Genomic DNA, 19,978 nt, shown 5'->3' on the forward strand with positions numbered 1-19,978 from the left:
GTTATGTGAGATCCACATAAGTTGGAGAGATGATCAGAGCATTTCTTATAAGGGTGTGGAAACTTCTCCTAATAGAAGCGTTTTAAAATCATGAGACTGACGATGATATGTAACTAACCAAAATGGACAATATCTCTGTTACCAGTGTGTTTGGGCTATTACAAATAGTATCAGAGCCAGACATCGAGCGGAGTGTCAGCGAGGACGCTGGAACCCAAGAATGAGCGGATTGTGAGATCCCACATCGGTTGGAGAGGGAGAACTCACATTTCTTATAACTGTATAGAAATCTCTCCCTAATAGACGTATTTTAAAACCGTGAAGCTGACAATGATACGGACCAAAACAGACAATATCTACTAGCGATGGACTTGGACTGTTACACGTTACAAACACTCTCAACTCCCGAACCCGTGTTTAAAAGTCCGTGTACTAGAAAGAATAATTAAACATATATGAATAATGATGTCTATTTCACCCTTTAATGGACTATAGTTCTTTAATGCATCGAGTTCCTCAACTGGCTTTTACAGAGAAGGTTGGTAAAAGAACATTAATTAATTAAAGTTTTAGGCGAAGTATTAGAATTGTATTGGACTATATGCCTCATTTAATTTAAATTAATCAATTCATTATAAAATGAGGAAAAATAAAGATGCCTTTAGTGGACGAATTTATTACATAAATCATATCATATAATATAAATTAAATTAATTTTTATCCTAACTTTCACATGTATTCTTGGATCTTTCCCTATGCCACACACATTCCATGTATATACATTACTTAAATAGGACATATTAATAAAAGCTATGAAAATTTTAATTTTATTAAAAATAAAAAATGGAATAAACTATTTGAACAACTCGACCCAACCCAATCGAACCCAAAATTTTACGGTAACAATTTGGTTGTGTCTAAAAATTGCTCAAACCAACGGACGATTGTGACATGGACTGACACACATACACTAAAAAGTACGATGACCAAAAAGACTGATGCCCTGAAATGATCCTTCTCTATGGTTGTACATCTCTCGAACACCTTTGTAACAATTCAAGTTCGCCGCTGACAGATATTGTCTGCTTTAGCACATTACGTATCGTCATCAACCTCACAATTTTAAAACACATCTGATGGGGAGAGGTTTCAACACTCTTATAAGGAATGCTTTGTTCCTCTCCTCTGGGAGCCAGTGTCCTCACTGGAGAGGTTTCAACACCCTTATAAGAAATGATTCATAATCAAAAGTGTTCTCACTGGGTAGGTTTCAACACCTTATAAGTAATGATTCGTTTCTCTCTCTAACCAATGTGGGATCTCACAATCCACCCCTTTGGAAGCCAATGTCCTCGTTGGCACACCACTCCGTGTCTGACTCTGATATTATTTATAATAACTCAAGCCCACCGCTAGTAGATATTGTCCACTTTAGCTCATTATATATTGTTGTTAACCTTATAAGGAATGCTTTGTTCATCTCTCAAATCGATGTGAGGTCTCACAATCCACCTTTGGGAGCCAGTGTCTTCACTAGAGAGGTTTCAACACCCTCATAAGGAATGCTTCGTTCCTCTAACCGACATGGAATCTCACAATCCACTTCTTTAGGAGCCAGTGCCCTCGTTGGCATACCGCTCAGTGTCTAACTCATATATCATTTATAGTAACCTAAGCCCACTGGTAACAAATATTGTCCACTTAAGCTCATTACATATCGTCATCAACCTCATAGTTTTAAAACGCATCTACTAGAGAAAAGTTTCCACATCCTTATGACCCTTATGATGAATGCTCCGTTCCCTCTCTAACCGATGTAAGATCACAGAACTCATATCTCAATCAACTATGATTTGAAAGAACAAAAGTAACGACAGACGGGTGAGTATAAAAATACTGGGAGAGATTGATAATGGGACCAACTTTTTAGAAGAAGATAAGAAAATGTGAAAAAGGATGGAAATAAGTGTGAGTTTTTTGTTCATCCCATTGTCAAAAGGGCAATACATTTAGGTATTGAAAACATAGTCATTAAAAGACAAACAGAGAAGACCAATATAGAAACAAAGACAGAGCTGCCGATCCATCAGACAAGTGCTGTCCTTCCAACTCCAACTCCCATGTGTTCTTTTTTCTTTTCCTTTTTCCCCCAATTCTCTTCCTTGTACTCATCAATTCTTACTTAGATTCCCCTGTCCCCCTTATAAATATCCACTCAATCCACCCTTTCTCCATACAATTTCCCTTCAATTTCTCCTCTTGTTCTTGTTTTTACCTCAAAAATGGCAACCTTCACCAAATTAAAACTTTTTGGTTTTGATGTTCGAGAAGAGTTGGAAGAGGATGATTCAGCCAAAACTCCAACTGGGTCGTCGGAATCCGGCGTGTTTACCCCCTCCGGTGACCGGAAATACGAGTGTCTATACTGTTGTCGGGAGTTTGCTAACTCGCAGGCACTTGGCGGCCATCAGAACGCTCACAAGAAAGAAAGGAAGCAACTTAAACGTGCCCAATTACAAGCTACACGAAGCGCTGCCGTTGCGTATATTAGGAATCCGATTATTTCGGCGTTTTCTCCTCCGCCGCATCTTCTTGCTGCCGGGCGGCCTCCGACGTTTGTGCTACCTAACGGTGGTGGTGCTGGAACGTCGTCGTGGGTTTATATGCAGAGGACGCCGCCGCCTATACATGTTTCGTCACATGGGTGTGTGTTTCCAACGGCGGTGGGGGGGATGGGGTCGTCGTACGGCGGTGGAATTGGGAATTCGGTGGCATTGACGGTGGGGTCTCGAGTGCAGGGGCGGGGCGGTGAGGGGATGTCGTTGAAGAGATTTACGAAGGGGGAAAATGGGTCGGGGTTTGATGACGGAATTGGGTTGGATTTGCATTTGAGATTAGCGCCGGCGGCGCCATGAATCGGAATCCCCTTTTCGAGCTCTTCAAATCGTCTCGGCCGAAACTCGGAATCGGATCGGGTGTTTGGATCGTACGCTTTTTTTTTTTTTTAGAAATTTTTGAAAATCCTTAATAGAAATTATTATGTACATTTTTTATTTATATTTATATTTATATTATTAGATCTATTATGTCTCTGAAATACATTTATTCATTCCTGGGATGTGAAATGTCTGATGATTATTTTATTTTATTTTTATTTATTAAATTATCGTTTTGTGTGCAATGACTGAACAATTGACTAGGACGAAATAAATTATTATTAAAAAAACAATTTCCACCGAAAAATGATTCCACGTCAGAAATTATATATATATATATATAAAGTTGTGGGCCCCTGAAAAGCATTAAAAAAAACTATATATAACCCAAAAACATAATGTAAATAAATTGTGTATGATGGTTTAGTGGTATTAATTTTCGACAAAAATATGTAATTAGTAGGTTTAGAATCTTCGTTTAAACACTGGAAGAGGGAGTGTGAGCTAAGTATCCAATTCTTGTATCGTTCTTATTTTCATATATAAATATTAATATATCTATATCAAAAACTCGATCTTTGCTATTCCATAAGGAATTCTTGTATCTAATCCCTATAAAAATAAATGGAGAATTTCACGGAGATGGTGATTGAAATATAAGGTAGAAATGAGAACAGAGAACCTACATTTAAAAAAATTATTTCGCATAGATACTTATAATAGTAATAATAACCTAACCAATTGATTTTATTTGGTGTGAATCATAAATGATTGCATTAATGTAAGTAGAAGAAAGGGATACTCAAGAAGAATTAAGCATGAAATTAGATAAATTTTGATTAGTCAAACCCTTCATGAAATTGAGTGATTTGTAAGGCCCAATTAGCAAAATTCTAAACAAAAGTGAGTGAGAGAGACATGTTCCCAAGGTGTCTCCGATAATTAAGCTCATTTCTTCAATCATTAATTTACAAGGTTGGCTGCCACCCTAAACCAAAAAGATAATTATGGACACCAAATCACTTTATCAAATCAAAACCATATTCAAAATAAGAACCAATAGTATATTAGTCCTCAGAGAATTGGTAGAATCTTCAATAACTCGTGGCGTTGAGGTTTGAATCTTCAACCTGAAAATATGATAGAATTAGTAGTAAAACATAGATGTCGATGAATATATCTTTAGAAAGTTATAAAAAAATTATTTTTATACAGTATAGTTGAAATATTGATCCATGTTCTAAGTTAATATCAATGAAAATGTCAACCTAATGACAAAAACGTCTTTTCTCGTAGATTGGTTGAAGTTTATGGTGGGTTTTGGTGTGAAAAAAAGGCAAAGAGAGAGAGTGATTGAATATGTTTAACCAAAACCAAATAGAGGCCTCAAATTTTCTTGTCAATCCAAAGTGTAAATCCCCTTTTTTTTAGGCATTTTTAGGGTCTAGCTTCTTCACAAATGGGTTTGGTAAAGAAGGCAACAATATCATTACAACAACTTGTAGACTAAAATGAAGTTAACCCCGATTGGGTCTTCTTTCTACTTTTCTTTCTTCTTTCCTATATTTCGCCAAATGGGTTTGATTTTATGTGTCTTGATTAGGTCTTCAATGTCCATTACTTGGTTTAAGCTTCAAAGAAACATGTAATCACAAGAGCTTCATCAATGTAAATCTGTTAGTTATAATCAAATAATTGTCGTCTAGAATCGAGTTGAATTTGCTTCTTAATTGAAACAAAAAAAAAAAAAGAGAAGAAAATGTGATCACCTGCTAAAATTGATTGAGCTGAAATTGGAAAGGACCCCAAGAAACAGTACAAGCTTCGCTTCATGGAAAACCTGGGAGAATAAGTTCAGATCAAATCCACAGATAAGTTGGAAGGTAATCTAATCATACAATAATGTCTGTACTTTTACTTTAATTTTTAAGCAAGATAAGAGGCCCAAAATAGTGGACCCTATTGCTGGTTGGCCTTTAAGATGACCCAAGAGGTGAGGTTTCATAATAGAATTTGGGAACAGATGTGCATCCATCAACCATATCGTGAGATCCTGTATTGGGGAGGAGAACGAAACATTCTTTAGAAGGGTATGAAAACTTCCTCTTAGGAGACGTGTTTTAAAAGCCTTGGGAGGAAGATCGAAAGAAAATACTCAAAAATGACAGTATATGCTAGTGGTGGGCTATATAATACTGCAACATTCCTTTTCAAATGTTATTATTACGAGGAGAAAGTAAAGAGGAACTATTGAAAAGAGAATAATATGTCAATAAAAAGGGAATCATGTAAAGCTACAATGGCACAGCAACTGACCCACAAGTTTCAACTATTGAACTAAAATCAGTGTCTCTTGCAAATGAGAATGTAAAAAGAAAAGCAACAACTGTGGTAGAGACATCATTTCCTGCTTATTTACAGACATTTGGAAGGACAAGGAAGACACAAGTTCAGTACAGAAAAGTGATCAAGGCCAACAAGCTGCTGCTCATTTACATTTTTTGCTACCAAGTCCTTAGAAGTTTAGAGCTAGTTCAACAAGGATCCAGAGCCAAGTGAAAGGCAGGTTTACAGGCACTGCTGGCTGTTTCAACTTCTACTTATATATGTTGAGAGGATTGTTGGGAAAGAGTCCCATATTGGTTAATTAAGGAGAAGATCATGGGTTTCTAAGTAAGGAATACTATCTCTATTGATATGAGGCCTAATAGGGAAACCAAAAGCAAAGTCATAAAAACATATGTTTAAAGTGGACAATATCATACCATTGTGGAGGTTCGTGGTTCCTATCCTTCATGTTTTTCCTCACTATGTTTTCAAGTAAACCTCAATGGAAAATCAAATTGTTTCAGTTCTGATTACTTCAACAACAGTCTCTATTCTGCCTAGCTACTGTTCTTCCTTCCTTTCACATGCAAGGACACCATCTTCTTTAAATCCTTGCACTTCTCCTTGTCATGTCTTAGAGATCCATCGGAGGGAAATAAACTGATGCTGAGAATTTTAACTGATAAAAGAAAAGAATATATTCTTTGCAATCTAAATGGAAACGATCCAACCAAGATGGAAATGATGGATGTAATTTTTTTTTAAAAGAAGAAACAAACATTAGAAAACATATTTCCTCCTCAAAACTGCAAAGATCTTGACAAATAATCATACTTGCAAGATCGAAAATCTGAAGAAGGAACTGATGACTTGTTCAAGCCTGCTGTAATCAAACCAAGGAAATTGATGCTGTAGATGTAGACATCTACCTATCTCCCCTAAATCCAGCCTCATGTACATCTAAAAGACAACTCCGAGCAAACATGTTCATCTGGCCTATCGTCATGAAAATTTAATATACTGAAAGGCGAGAAGTGATCAAGCAAACCCGGAGTTTATAAAAAACACTAACGGGCCTAGAAGAAGGAAACCTGAAATGTCATTAGTATAAAGATTCAGTCTAGCAGCGGTGAAAACTATTTATCCAAATATATGACCATGTTCGATTGATAGGCTTCACATCAGTGAGGAACTTTGAAATTCGACGATTCAATATCTAAGTTTCACCATCCGGCATACGCAAAATTTCCACATCTTTAGTCACATAAAGTCTGGTATTCTATCAACAAATTTAAAATCTGTGATCTGCATTACAACATACAGCCAGTTAGTGGTTACTTAATGCGAAGCCAGTCTGGTTTGAACTAATACTATATCACCATATAAGAACCAAATTTGAACTGCTTGAAGCCATTCTTGTGATTTTGTCTGCCCCCAACTAGATATCTGTTTTCCTTCCTAATTTCAAGGATTTAGCATTTGGAGGAAAGAGAACATCTCAAGTTGGTGGAGGTTATTGCTTGTTTCTTGTTTCTGGTAGCTCTGAATCGATATATTGAACACCACCTGGGTTTATTCTTTTATCCTTCTCATCATTTTCTTCCAGACCTAGATGATTGTGTTGGATGATGAAAGTCCCACATCGACTAATTTAGAGAATGATCATGGGTTTATAATCAAGGAATACTCTCTCCATTCATATGAGGTCTTTTGGGGAAGCCCAAAGAAAAGCCATGAGAGCTTATGTTCGAAGTGGACAATATCATATCATTGTGGAGAGTAGTGTTCGTCTGTTAACTTTATTCTTTTTCCTCTTTTTTTTTTTAAATAACTTCCGTTCTTCATGAACTCCAGGTTCTCTCCTTAAGTATTAAGCAACCAAACAATGTACATAACTTGAAAGAAAAGGTTATTCTCCAAACACAGGGTATTAGCCATGCAGCCAACTCAAGAAACTAAATTCAATTCTAAATAATTCGGCCAGGGTGTAATCCCGCCCTGCATCAACTAAACATTATGTGCACGTAATTCCAAACCAAAGACACACATCATACACAAAAATCACTCGATTAGAAAGAAAAAAAATTAAAAAGAAGCTTCCAGTTAAAGGATTTCAATTGTAGACCACGAATTCCATCAGAAACCAAACGTCTCAATAGAGATACAAGACTAGAATTCACACGAACCTGTAAAGGCCATCAAAATTTGATAGATGCTTGAGAACAGCTCTAGTGACTGAATTCCGAACAGAAACGTCGCTAACTCAGATGCCAAACCTGACAGGAATTCCCGGCCTACATCTTCACAAAAATCCTATTTATTTCAGGATTATGAACGCTGAAATTCTCCGATTTCTTCATTCCCATTTCCCAATTCCTCAAACGAGCGAAGGCTCCGCGTTCGCTCTTCCATGAAAGAAAGGTCCAATATGAGAAGTGGGCCTACTTTGTTCTCTGCTTTGGACTTAGATGGGCTCAGCACAGATATTAGGCCTCACAGCCTATTAAGCCCACATCCAAATTTGAAAGCTTACGATAAAAATAAAAAATTAAAATAAATATTTAGAAATTTAATATTAAAAAAAAAAAGTCAAATAACTTCCAATTCTACCCTAATAGAATTAGGGTTACTAGGTGATATAGTAGTCTTGATAGTAAAGCTGATGACAATATGTAACGGATCAAAACAGACAATATTTGTTAGCGGTGAGCTTCGACTATTACAAATAGTATCAGAGCCAGTCACGAGAAGGTGACTTCTTCAAAGTGGACACGTTCTAAAATCGTGAGGTTGACGACGATACGTAAAGAGTTAAAGCAGATAATATTGTTAGACGAACACGACTCTTCACAATGGTATGATAATGTCTACTTTGAGCATAAACTCTCATAGCTTTGCTTTGGACTTTCCCAAAATGACTCATAGCAATGGAGAGAGTATTATTGGATTATAAACTCATGATCATTCCCTAAATTAGCCGATGTGAGACTTTTAACATCCAACAAATATCTGTTAGGGCTGTTGCAAATGTTATTAGAGTCAAGACACCAAACAATATGCTAGACGTTAGCCCCTAAATGGGTGGATTGTGAGATTCCACATTTGTTGGAGAGAAGAACGAAACATTCTTTGTTAAGCGTATAGAAACCTCTCACTAATAAACACATTTTAAATTGTAAGGTTGACGCCAATACGTACCAAACAAAAGCAGACAATATCTATGGGCTTGGGAACCCGAAACAAAAACATCGAAAAAAATGAGCATAAAAAATTGAAAACCAATCTCCACCATCTCTAAAACGTGAGTGGATCGAACACATCACAAAATAAAAAGAAGAAAACAAACGAATCCAAGATTCAAATGGCTGCAAGCCTCTCCATTTCCATATCTGCATAGAACTTCTCAATGAACAATTCAGCCCTCCGATCAATCGAATCCTCTTCATCGCTCAATTCACTACAATCCAACGCCTCAGAAACCCGCCCCTCAATGGCCGGAAAACCCTCCTCTCCTTCAATTTCACCTCCAAAATTGCCAATGCATCTGCATGGAAACAGCACCGAATAGACACCACCACGGCGGAGGCGACGGCGGCGGCCTCTGTAACAACGAAACAGAGGAGTGGTGGAGGGCGAGAATTGGAACTGGAGAAGCTCAAATTTCTTGGCCGGCGACGATTTCTTGAGGAAAAGGAGCTTTGGGAAGATGGGTTTTTTCATTTTGGCGAGAAAGATGGAAGCTTTGAGGAAATTTAAGAGCTTTTGGGAGATGGGTTGCCTTTTGGGCTGCATGTTTCTTGTTTCAAAAGCAATGGGTTGATAGCCATGGGGGTTTTAAAGAGCGGTGGAAGAACAGAGGAATGCGAGCCGAGCTGGAAAAGATGGCGGTGGTCGGTCGGAGTTTGGAGCTATTAAGAATGGAATATAAGGTAGCCGTTGGGGCATTGTTTTAAAAAGGTCTATGCTGTAAAGCTTCCTACTTTTGGAGGACCCATTTCAAATTTCAAACATATGTAATAGATTAATGATTTATTCCATGTTTTTTTTTAAAATTTATTTCAGTTTTCTCTTATCGTTCTCGCTCAGTGTTTGTCACGGCAGGTGAATGTCTCAAACCTCCACAAAGACCTAAAGACGAGAGTGGTAAAAGGGTTAGTACGAAGGAGGTCTGATGTTATCCGTAAGAAGACCAATGCTAGACATAACAAGTATGGCGTAGGTCAATGAAATTTCTCTCAAACCGATCACTATCGTTTTCTTGCTTACTTCAAGTTTGTCGATTGTATCAATTGTTTATTTGTAAAAAGTTGATCTTTCAGTCTCCTTTTAGTTGAAAATTTATATTTATTAGGCTGAGAGTAATTTTATACCAAATAAATTTATTAATTTTAAATTTAAGCCAATTATAAAAATTTATATTAAATTTATAATTTAATTAATAACAATGAAAATTGTTTAATGGTCTAATTTTTAACTAGATTAAAATTCATAAATTTTTTAGACCAAATATAAACTTTAAATTTATATGTATAATAAATTAATAAATTTTTTAATTTTTTTTTAAATTTAGATACCAAATAAAATTTAAAATCAAGAGAAAGTTTATTTTTAATTAAAAAAATCATATAATAAACTTAAAATTTTATACTTTCCAAAAAATAATTAACTCAAATTTATGTAAATATTTTATTATAATTATGTAATTAAAATAATTTAAGCTAGTAATTAGGAGAATTGCAAGTCAACGCATGGAAATATAAAGAATCGATCAAATTTAGTTAAAAAATCAACATCCAATTGAATTCTATTTTTTTTAATAAAATAATTGGAATTACGTGGCTACTAATTCCTAAATAAATAAATTTTATTTAGCCACTGGTCAAAATAGACAATTTTGACTTTTTTTTTTTTTTTTTTTTTTTTTTTTTTTTTTTTTTTTTTTTTTTTTTTTAATANGTGGGTTAGACTGTGTGATTTGAAAAAAAATTAAAAATATTAATTAAAGTGAAAGGTATTTTTTAAAATATTTTTTAAACAAAATATTAATTTTTTTAAAAAAAAAATTAAGAGTTTTTTTTAAGACAATATTTGAATATCAAATATATTTATATTAGTTTAGCTTATGGTAAAGATTTTTTTTGTAATAATTATATAATAAACACCCAAATATTACATAGAATTTGTTTAAATAATTTAAATAATTAAGTTTAATAAAAAAAATATTTAAATTAATTAAATATTTTATATTAAATAATTAAAATTTAAAACATTTAAAATTAATTTACACATCAATACTTTTCTCTCTTCTCACTCTTCTTCATTATCAAAAAGAAAAAAATTAAAGTAAAATTAAAAACACACCATTCTTTTTTATGATTGACTAATAATTATTTGGATTTTAAAAAATAAAACCTAAAAAATAATACGAATTTCTTTTATATAAATGTCAATACTCATCCAAAATCAGTCAACCATATAAAGTACTTTACAAAAAGTTTATATATTTTAAATAAGGAGGTATTTATATAAATAATATAATATAAACATTATTTATATATATATTATCATGAATTTTAAAAATTTACAAAAAAAAAAAAAAATAATAATAATAATAAATCAAGCATATATTCTATTAGACGGGGAATCTCGTGCTCGTCCTCTGTTCTCATTCATACAAAATTTTCTATTTATTTTATAAATGCTAAAATTATTGCAATAAGGGTTTCATAGAGTAATTTTTTTAAATTTATTTTTTTTATTTTAAAGTTTCAACATAATTTTTATAAAAAAATGGTATAAATAAATAAATATATATATATATATATATATATATATATATATATATATATATATATATATATATATATATATATATAACCATTAAAAAAATTCTACAATATATTTTTTAATTTAAATATTATAATTAGAGTTTTAAAATTAATTAACTTATTTTTAGTATATAATATTCTTTTTTTAATATGGGTTGAAAATATATTTATATTAAACGAGGTGAGGGCGGGGCAAAGAATTAGGTGGAGACGAGAATTAATCCCGTCTCCGACCTTATTTATCTAACGAAAAAAAAGTATTCCTCATTCTTCTATTCTCGATCTAAACCGTGAATCTCCACTCTAAAATCAGAGAAAATGCTAATTTTTTTTAATATAAGTTATTTTTATTGATTTTTTTATTAAATTTACTATTTAACCTCAATTTAATTTGTTTTTAACTATTTAAACTAGGATAATTTAAAGTATTATATATGTTTTTAGCTTAAAAATGATTAAAAATGTTTAAATATATGATTATTAATTACTCCATATATCATATGTAATTGGAAAAACTTTCATTTATTCAATAATAAATATTTTGTGTATAATAATGATTGAAGAGTTAGTTTAAAACGACGGCTTAACCAACAATAATTTTCTCTTTTAAATTACTCAATGGTAAAAAAAAATTAATTAAAAATCTTTATATACTGAATAAATGTATAAATAATATTTAATTAAAAAATGTTAATAAATATATACTTTGACGTAAATATATGTCGACTAAATAATTTAATAAATATAAAAAAAAAATTAAGATATATTTTAGTTATTATTTTAAGACTTGATTATAGATTTATAAGTATCGGGTTTTTTGGTTGGCCAAGGAGTTGGTCGGCCTCATTCTTCATTATTCCATCATGGAGTTTTTCTTATTCGAGCGACAAGGCAGCTAAAATAGTCGAATGGATCTCAAGTTTCTTGAATTGGTCGAGGAGCTGGTTAGTCTCATTCTTCTCTATTTTGTTCTTTGGTTCAAGTTGTCTACTGCTACAATAGCAGAATCGTTCTCGCTCTAAGTGTTGGTAGACTTCGGTAACCATGTGCTCGACTTCAATTTGTTTTTTTTTCCTCCACATTTGTGCTCGTTTTTTAATACATTGTGCAATTTTCTTTAGCTAACCTATTTCTTCTCCACAAACATCACCGATTGCTGTTGTCAAAATTAGGATAAGAAAGTTAACCCCGATGTGTCTGATTGTCATATTTTGAGTATAGAAATTTTTTTATTAATTAGTTTAAAGTTGATTTTGAACTAGATTGAACATGAATTCCACGAGTTCAGGGCATGCATGTTTCATGTCTAAGTCGATACTACGACTCTTATTAAGGGCGACTGGTGAAATTGAGTTTTGGCTCAAATTATTCTTGTGATGTCCCACCTTAGAGAACAAAACACGCTTTAAAGTATGAAAACTTTCCCATAGCAGACGCATTTTAGAGCCTTGCGGGAAGCCCAAAAGGGAAAGTTCAAAGAGGACAATATTTGCTAGCGGTGGATATGGGTCGTTACAAATGGTATCAGAGCCAGACACCGAACGGTGTGCCAGCCTTCTTGCTATTTCCCGAAGGGGGTAGACATGAGGTTGTGTGCCAGTAAGGACGCTGGATCCAAAAGGGGTGGATTTAGAGGGGGTCCCACATCGATTGGAGAAAGAAACTAGTGTCAACGAGGACGCTTGACCCCAAATGAGGCGAATTGTGATGTCCCACATTGGTTAAGGAGGAGAACAAGCGTTTTAAAGCATTGAAGGAAAACTCGAAAGAGAAAACCAAAGAAAACAATATCTACTAGTAATGGGTCTAAGTCGTTATATTCTGGATGACTCAATCATTTCGTGTTTGTTAGCCCTTCTCAACTGATCTAAATTTATTAGGTATTCCCTTTGTTTTCAAAAAGAGAAATTATAATGGCAATACAAATTTTTTATACTAATTTAAATATTTTTCTAAAATGTGTTTTGATAAATTCATATATACTATAATAATAGTTGTAGTTTTAATTTTAGTATTAATTAATTTATTAACATGTTTTTTAAATTTTGTATAATTATTTTTTTACATTTCCGTTTATAATGTATTATATTTATGATTTTTTTTATTAATGGTGCATTTTAAAATTTAAATTTTAAAATTTAAAATCGAGAATAAAACAATAAAATGTTATTTTTAGAATTATTATTAAAATAAAAAAAAATTTAAAAAGAAATATATTTGATCCGGTAAATCTATAATATAAACTAAATTTTGGATGGTAAATAAAATAAATAAATAAATAAATAAAAATATATATATATATATAAATTAAGTCTTAAAAAAAAAATACTAAACCAACCAAGTACCCTCCAAAATCGTTTTCCATATTTTCTCTCTTTGCGATCTGAGCTCCGCCCTCAATTCTTTGTCGGCGAGGTTATGGTTTGCGCCGATTCCGACCAAACAGTACTTGACTCCATGGCGATGGGACTGGAGAGATCGAAGCAGCTCCACAATTTCACCCTCCCTTTCTTAAAGTGGGGAAATCAGAAGTATCTACGCTGTACGAAACTGGATTCCGATTGCGCCGACGCCGATGCCGACGTTCCTCCGCCAGCCGATCGCCGATCGTCGGCCGTCCGGTGGAACTGTCGGAAGTTTCAGACGGACAGGCCGCTTTGGTTGAAGGATTCCGCTAAGAGACCTAGGGCTTCAAAGTCCAAGATCCACGATAATTGCGACGGCGATGAAGGTATAGCGGCGGTGAGAGAGAAACTCATGATTGATCTAAAAACCGCCGCCGATAAGATGAAGGTTGCATTCTGGAGAGATGGAGTCGTGGATGACGAAGACGAACCGGAGAAAAAGATTCCGGCGGCGCCGGAGCCGGCGCCGTCGCCGGATAAGGATTCGAAACCGTGGAGTTTGAGGGTGAAGAAGACGGCATCGAAGACTCCGATTGATACAGTTACCGAAGGGAAAAGCGGTGAGAAGGCCTTGAAAATCAATAAGAGGTTAGATAAGCGGCCGATTCGAAACTCTCCGTTGAGAAGCGGCGACGGCGGCGGCGTGAAGTCTCCAGGACGGCGATTGGTAATGGAAAAGAAAGAAAGGGAGAAATTCTCGGTATCGCTTTCCAAAAAGGAGATCGAGGAGGATTTCATGGCTATGGTGGAACGCAGGCCGCCGCGAAGGCCCAAAAAGAGGCCCAGAATTGTTCAAAATCAAATCGATGTAGGGTTCTTCTTCTTCTCCTCCTCCTTTTTCATCGTAACCTTTTCGTCTTCTTTGAAATCAAGTTTTCAACTCTGCATTCTCCATTGCAGACGCTCTTCCCCGGAGTATGGCTGACGGAGATAACCGCCGATCTCTACGACGTACCGGAAATCCAGAAAATCGAAAAGGTATTTTCCGGCTAACGGCCGCCTTAATTTTTCTTTAGGTTTAAATGTACGGATTACAAATCCGATCAAATCAATCTTCCATTTCTCAAATTGAGAACAATCCTCTCAATATTCGATCTAGTTTCGTTCGAATATCGTTACAATTTCCGAAAATTTCCGCTCATATTCCTGCTAATTGAATCTGCAGAGGTAGTAACGAAACCTAATCGACGGAATCCTTAGAATCTAAACCTCCAGCCAGAAACTCGCGATGCTCTGCTAAACTAATCCATGGACGACGACGACGAAGACGACCGACGGTAGGACCGAGCTCCATCATCTGAAATGGTGAATTCGAGTAGAAATCTGAGATTTGGATTGAATGTTGAATTCCATAGCTCTGAAAAACGCTAATTCTTGTGTATTAATTATAATTACATTTCATTTTAGTCTTGGTTCTTTCTTCTGAATAAAGAACAATAAGGATTAGTGGAAAAAGAAAGCACAATTTGTTTGATGATTCTGAGCTGCTGCTGATAAGATCCAATTAAGTTCATCACTGATCTCTGTATAATGTTTTCCATTAAAGAAGAACTTGATATCTGAGGGGGGGCTGGGTTCCCGGAGCCATGGATTCGATAAATATACGCAGTGGGTCAGGTCAGGTTGGGTTAATCAGAGGAATTTGGCAGATGGTGCCAGTTGGTGTTGAATTCTTCCTCCGTGGCGTTCTGCCCTTGCTTCTTTGATACACTGGTTTACATGTGGACAAAATTTACACTTTTATGGATTTTTTATTATTATTTTTTTAATAATTTGTAAAGAATTATCCAAGATATCAAAATTTTATCGGTATTTTCTTAATTGAGAGATTAAACGATTGAATGTGTGACCTACCGGGTTGATATTAACAAACGATATTGTCGAGAGTGACGAGATGAGTGTAACAGAGCACGGTAAATTATCTAGGTCAAATATGACGTATAAGGTCGTTAAGTGCATACTATTCAAGACCATGGTCGATGAATTATTGATCTCGTGAGAGTGTTTGACCTACCTACCTAATTAAAACTACAAAACGGTCTTTCTCGCTCTAATTCTCCTCCACCAACTTTAACCATGTTTAATATTAAAAGACGAGAAACTTCATATAATCTATTTTCCTCTCTTTTTCTCATGTTAATAATAATTATTTTAAAATATTAAAAAAAAAAAAAAGTAGAATATGATTTTTTTTGTAATTTTTTTTATTTTAAAAATTGACTATTACAAAAATTGAAATTTCATCTCAAATAAAATTTATAATCCAATTTAACCTTGGAGTCACTCCAATAGAGTTCATAACCCAACCTAATAGTGGAGCCACTCAAATAGAATTCATAATCCAACTGTTCTATGGAGCCACTCACTCAAATAGAATTCATAATCCAACCGTTCTATGGAACCACTCAAATAGAGTTCATAACCCAACCACTCTATGGAGCCACTCAAATAGAGTTCATAACTCAATCATTCAACCAACCTAACTCTCTGCTTTTCGGTTGAGTTTTTTTTTCTTTAATTATTTAAAAAATTGTATTTATCCACGTCAAAAGATGAAAAAAAACAAATATCATAATCAAGAGTGAGTATCGAACCCGCGCCCTCTCGCTAGAAATGGACACAACCAATAGGCCATTATAATAAATTACATTAATGGATTAATTAAATTAAAATCCCAAATTAATTTGCATCGATATTTTTGGATTCCCATTCAGAACTCCTGCATCGGCGACAGAGCTAGAAACTGCGCGATGTTGCAGGCTTCCATTAACCCGATTCAATCGCCGCCTCCGGCGTTTCATTACAAGACAGCAGGACTCGCATTCCCTTCATCACTTGTCTGCCCCATCAGTCGGCCGTCGCCGACATCGTTACGTCTGCGATCACCCTCAGTAACGAGAAGCTCCATTTCTTCTTCATTTCAACTCAAAGCCGGAAAAGGGTACCTTAATAAATAATTCTTAATGTCTTCTTCCCAATTAGCATTCTATGCCAAGATCTTTGACATATTGTTCTCTCCCATGGCTTCTGCTTGCTCGACATTACTGGACCTTCGCGCATTTTGACCCCTCGTCCCCTCTCTCGAGGAAAATATAATTGATTATGATTTTAGGTGAACGAATTGGCTGTTGTACTGGTAATAGTTTTATTTATTTACTCGTGTTTGGAATTCGAGTGGAGTGTTGATTTGTTTATATATATTGCATCGGGTTCTTCAATTAGGGATTGGTTCTTTCGATGTTTATCCTTTTGCATTGCGATTGTTGTTTCTGTTTAAATTATCCTGATGTAATGCCTAGTCCTTGCTGAAAAATGTAAAAGATTGAATACCTTAGCCATTACAGGATGGATGGCTTCCTAGATGTTGAGCTCAAAGTTCGTGACTATGAGCTGGATCAGTTTGGGGTTGTCAACAATGCTGTTTATGCGAGTTATTGCCAACATGGTAAAATCAAGAAGTTTGTATATGCTATAAGTGATGTGTGTATGAATTAGGAATTTATTTGTCCTCACTAGAAGTTTGTAGATTGTTGAAAATGAAATGTGGAGCCTTCACCACTGCAAATGTTGGTGTTTGTCTACGTCCAATGGGTCCAGAATTTCTGTTCAAAAGAGCATTGATATGGTTGATTCACGTACTCATAAGCATTTTATTTCATATCGTCCTCTTTTGGCTTTTTCTTTCGGGCTTCCCCTCAAGATTTGTAAAACGCATTTGCTAGTGAGAGGTTTCCACACCTTTATAAAGAATGTTTCGTTCTCCTCCCCAATCAACGTGGGATCTCATAATCCACCTCTCTTCGAGGCAAGCATCTTCCCTGGCATTCGTTTCCTTCTCCAATCAATGTGGGTCTCTCCAATCCACCCCCTTCGGGATCCAGCGTCCTGCTGGCACACCACCTCATGCCCACCCCCTTCGGGGCTTAGCCTCCTTGCTGACACATCGCCCGGTGTTTGGCTTTGGTACCATTTTGTAATAGCCGAAACTCACCACTAGCGGATATTATCCTTTTTGGACTATCTATTTCGGGTTTCTCCTCAAGGTTTTTAAACTACCCTCTGTTCTTGATAGTCGAATACTATTGTTGACAAGCCTAAACTTTGGGGGGCATTAGTCTCGAAGAAGTAAAATATTGGACTCTAACGGTTGCTCGTAAATGATTTTGTGGTAGCCTCTGAACTTTGAAGTGTTTCTCGACCTAGATTGAGTTATGAAACAGATACAAGAACTTTTTCACCACCAAGATTTTGAATCATTGATCAGTTGTAGCTTGATTTCTTGAATGTAGAACTGAAATTCTTAGTGAAATCACATTATAATTGCTTTTCAAGACTTTTTAATCAAAATCTTAATCAGGTCGTCATGAACTGCTGGAAAGCATAGGCCTCAGTCCTGATGCAGTTGCTCGTGATGGCGATGCATTAGCTTTATCAGAATTGTCTTTGAAGTTCCTTGCACCACTTAAAGTATGATGCAATTTGTTGGTACAACTGATGATTGATTACATAGTTTACTTAATATCTTACTACTTATGCTGCCTTGATGCATCCAACTAGAGCGGAGACAGATTTGTTGTTAAGGTCAGGATCTCGGGGATGTCAGCTGCTCGCTTCTACATCGATCATTTCATTTTCAAGCTTCCAAACATGGAGGTAAGCAATGGAACCATTAATTTTGATATCAGTTTGTTTACCTTGTCTGGATGCCTAGAACCTCGTAACCCATTTCCTGTCCTGTTTTCTTTCCCTAGCCAATCTTGGAGGCAAAGGCTACAGCAGTTTGGCTCAACAAAAGCTATCGTCCAGTGCGTATCCCGCAAGAATTTCAATCCAAGTTTGCTCAGTTCGTTCGGGATCATGACTCGAAGTGATCGACTTTGGGTCGATATCGTTGAGGTATTTTGCTTTTGCCCATCTCACAATGAAGCAAATATCTGATTCATATACTAAATGCATAGCGATGAAGTCTTGCTTTCACTTATACTCAGACCACTGCTACTCAAATAGCGTGGTACATCTTTACACAACATGAATATCAGCCTGATTCACTTAGGTTTATGTCATTTGATGAGACGAACTTACTATTATATCAATCGAACATTTGTGTCCTTTGAATTCTAAATCATATCCTTTGACGACTGTATAAAAATTTCACACTTATACACTGATGAGGAGTGTGTCGTTGAAATTTGAGTTTCTAGTTATATCATATTCCCCCGAGAGATTGTGTATCCCTTACAGTTATGAGATATTTGTATAATTCATGAGTAAGCAAATGGAGAATAAATGATTCCTATTACTTAGTTTGAAGGGTGTGTCGAAGTGTATTGATATAATCTGAAGAGTGTGTCGCGAAGTGTATTGGTATAATCCTGTCTCCTTAATCTTCGTGTCTCTCTCATTATTCAACTTTAATAAATTAAACCAAACTACTTAAATAATGTTTTTTTCCGTAGATTTATTGAAATTTTGATTAAATTTTTAAAAAATATTGACATCATTGAAATTAGTAAATTTATGAATTTAAATTAAAATTGTTTATTCCATTAAATTATAGATTTGTTATGATAAATTAATTTACATCTATTTGTTGAAAAGTTTATTAATTAATGCATCATAATTATATAAAAATTCTAAAATATCATTTATTATTTTCAAGCTTTTTATTATTTGATTTATTTGGAATTAACATTTTAAATTCGTCTCCGATTTTAAAAAAATAATTTAATTAATTGTTCTTAATCCATGATTAGTAGTAGTTAAGTATAAAGATAAAGTAATTAAAGGTAATTTTAAAAATAAAAATTTATTTATATGGATGAAAAAATAATGGGATGTAATAGCATAATTAATATAAATTAATTAGTATTTATTACTTTAATAAGCCTTAATGAATTTTAATTACAAACTTTTTGTGATAAATTATTTGTTTAATGTATTTTTTTTAATCAATTTATATCCCTAAAGTTTATAAATTCAATCATTTAAAATTCTAAATTATTTATTTTTTTTCAGATTATATAAATGAATCAGCTTAATTTTTTTTAATTCTTTGTTTAATAATTATATTTAATATTAATATTTGTTTAATTATTTCTCACCAAATAAATTATTTTTTTGGTCAATAATACGTGGATAGAGATTTGGTAATAGGTATTGTAGTGATTTAATTAGTAATAAATGATTTCTTTTATGATTATTTAATATTAGTATTACTTTGAATTAATATCTTAATACAGAGCTAAAGAACACATGTTTTTATTTATTTTTTAATATTTTTATTTTAAGCTTTGATTTTAATTAATAATAAGAATATATTAAATGTCTCCCACGAAAAATAACACTAATTTTATTTTATATTTATCGATAATAATTAATTTAGTCGTTAAGACAAAATTGAAAGATAATTCTATTTCAAAGGTCGGACGTTCGAATTCTTACCACTGAGTCGTGAGTGTGAAGATTAGAATCTCTAACCCGA

The 19,978-nt window shown here is 34.2% G+C and overlaps 4 protein-coding genes and 1 long non-coding RNA gene across 13 annotated transcripts; 3 read left to right on the forward strand and 2 right to left on the reverse strand.

The window, feature by feature from the left end:
* The first annotated feature begins 1,978 nt into the window (after positions 1 to 1,978).
* On the forward strand, positions 1,979 to 3,114 carry LOC111467459 (zinc finger protein GIS3-like). Its single transcript, XM_023112363.1, has one exon. It carries the CDS (start codon positions 2,283 to 2,285, stop codon positions 2,913 to 2,915), a length of 633 nt encoding a protein of 210 aa, XP_022968131.1. The 5' UTR covers positions 1,979 to 2,282; the 3' UTR covers positions 2,916 to 3,114.
* A 621-nt stretch (positions 3,115 to 3,735) lies between these two features.
* LOC111467465 lies at positions 3,736 to 7,741 on the reverse strand. 8 transcript variants are annotated; one of them, XR_002714565.1, is made up of 6 exons: positions 7,451 to 7,741; positions 6,099 to 6,872; positions 5,702 to 5,943; positions 4,855 to 4,989; positions 4,706 to 4,776; positions 4,277 to 4,594 (listed from the first exon to the last, which is right to left on the reverse strand). It is a non-coding gene; the product is annotated as an uncharacterized LOC111467465 (long non-coding RNA). The 8 variants fall into 8 exon arrangements; XR_002714569.1 differs by lacking the exon at positions 7,451 to 7,741 and having other exon boundaries at positions 6,099 to 6,569; positions 6,644 to 6,925; XR_002714566.1 differs by lacking the exon at positions 7,451 to 7,741 and having other exon boundaries at positions 6,099 to 6,260; positions 6,356 to 6,925.
* A 677-nt stretch (positions 7,742 to 8,418) lies between these two features.
* On the reverse strand, positions 8,419 to 9,179 carry LOC111467464. Its single transcript, XM_023112370.1, has one exon. It carries the CDS (start codon positions 9,054 to 9,056, stop codon positions 8,622 to 8,624), a length of 435 nt encoding a protein of 144 aa, XP_022968138.1. The 5' UTR covers positions 9,057 to 9,179; the 3' UTR covers positions 8,419 to 8,621.
* Positions 9,180 to 13,415: 4,236 nt separating this feature from the next.
* On the forward strand, positions 13,416 to 14,977 carry LOC111467454. The gene is made up of 3 exons (XM_023112357.1): positions 13,416 to 14,305; positions 14,398 to 14,475; positions 14,663 to 14,977. Exons 1-3 carry the CDS (start codon positions 13,511 to 13,513, stop codon positions 14,666 to 14,668), a joined length of 879 nt encoding a protein of 292 aa, XP_022968125.1. The 5' UTR covers positions 13,416 to 13,510; the 3' UTR covers positions 14,669 to 14,977.
* A 1,209-nt stretch (positions 14,978 to 16,186) lies between these two features.
* On the forward strand, positions 16,187 to 18,803 carry LOC111467460 (acyl-acyl carrier protein thioesterase ATL3, chloroplastic-like). 2 transcript variants are annotated; one of them, XM_023112366.1, is made up of 6 exons: positions 16,187 to 16,438; positions 16,842 to 16,942; positions 17,855 to 17,964; positions 18,055 to 18,150; positions 18,249 to 18,393; positions 18,486 to 18,803. In XM_023112366.1, the coding sequence occupies exons 1-5, from the start codon at positions 16,248 to 16,250 to the stop codon at positions 18,366 to 18,368; spliced, it is 618 nt and encodes a 205-aa protein (XP_022968134.1). In that variant the 5' UTR covers positions 16,187 to 16,247; the 3' UTR covers positions 18,369 to 18,393; positions 18,486 to 18,803. The 2 variants fall into 2 exon arrangements, with proteins under 2 accessions (XP_022968134.1, XP_022968132.1); XM_023112364.1 differs by having other exon boundaries at positions 18,249 to 18,803.
* The last annotated feature ends 1,175 nt before the right edge of the window (positions 18,804 to 19,978 follow it).

This window comes from Cucurbita maxima, unplaced genomic scaffold (genome assembly GCF_002738345.1).
Source record: "Cucurbita maxima cultivar Rimu unplaced genomic scaffold, Cmax_1.0 Cma_Scf00034, whole genome shotgun sequence".
In the NCBI taxonomy this organism is placed as follows: domain Eukaryota; kingdom Viridiplantae; phylum Streptophyta; class Magnoliopsida; order Cucurbitales; family Cucurbitaceae; genus Cucurbita; species Cucurbita maxima.

What these genes read in the sequence shown, in the direction of transcription:
- LOC111467459 (XM_023112363.1), top strand. Translation starts at nt 2,283, where the DNA reads ATGGCAACCTTCACCAAATTAAAACTTTTTGGTTTTGATGTTCGAGAA.
- LOC111467464 (XM_023112370.1), bottom strand. Translation starts at nt 9,056, where the DNA reads ATGCAGCCCAAAAGGCAACCCATCTCCCAAAAGCTCTTAAATTTCCTC.
- LOC111467454 (XM_023112357.1), top strand. Translation starts at nt 13,511, where the DNA reads ATGGTTTGCGCCGATTCCGACCAAACAGTACTTGACTCCATGGCGATG. An exon ending in TTGTTCAAAATCAAATCGAT is followed by an intron (nt 14,306 to 14,397) that starts GTAGGGTTCTTC and finishes TCTCCATTGCAG; the next exon opens with ACGCTCTTCCCCGGAGTATG.
- LOC111467460 (XM_023112364.1), top strand. Translation starts at nt 16,248, where the DNA reads ATGTTGCAGGCTTCCATTAACCCGATTCAATCGCCGCCTCCGGCGTTT. An exon ending in TGCGAGTTATTGCCAACATG is followed by an intron (nt 16,943 to 17,854) that starts GTAAAATCAAGA and finishes AATCTTAATCAG; the next exon opens with GTCGTCATGAACTGCTGGAA. An exon ending in TCAAGCTTCCAAACATGGAG is followed by an intron (nt 18,151 to 18,248) that starts GTAAGCAATGGA and finishes TTCTTTCCCTAG; the next exon opens with CCAATCTTGGAGGCAAAGGC.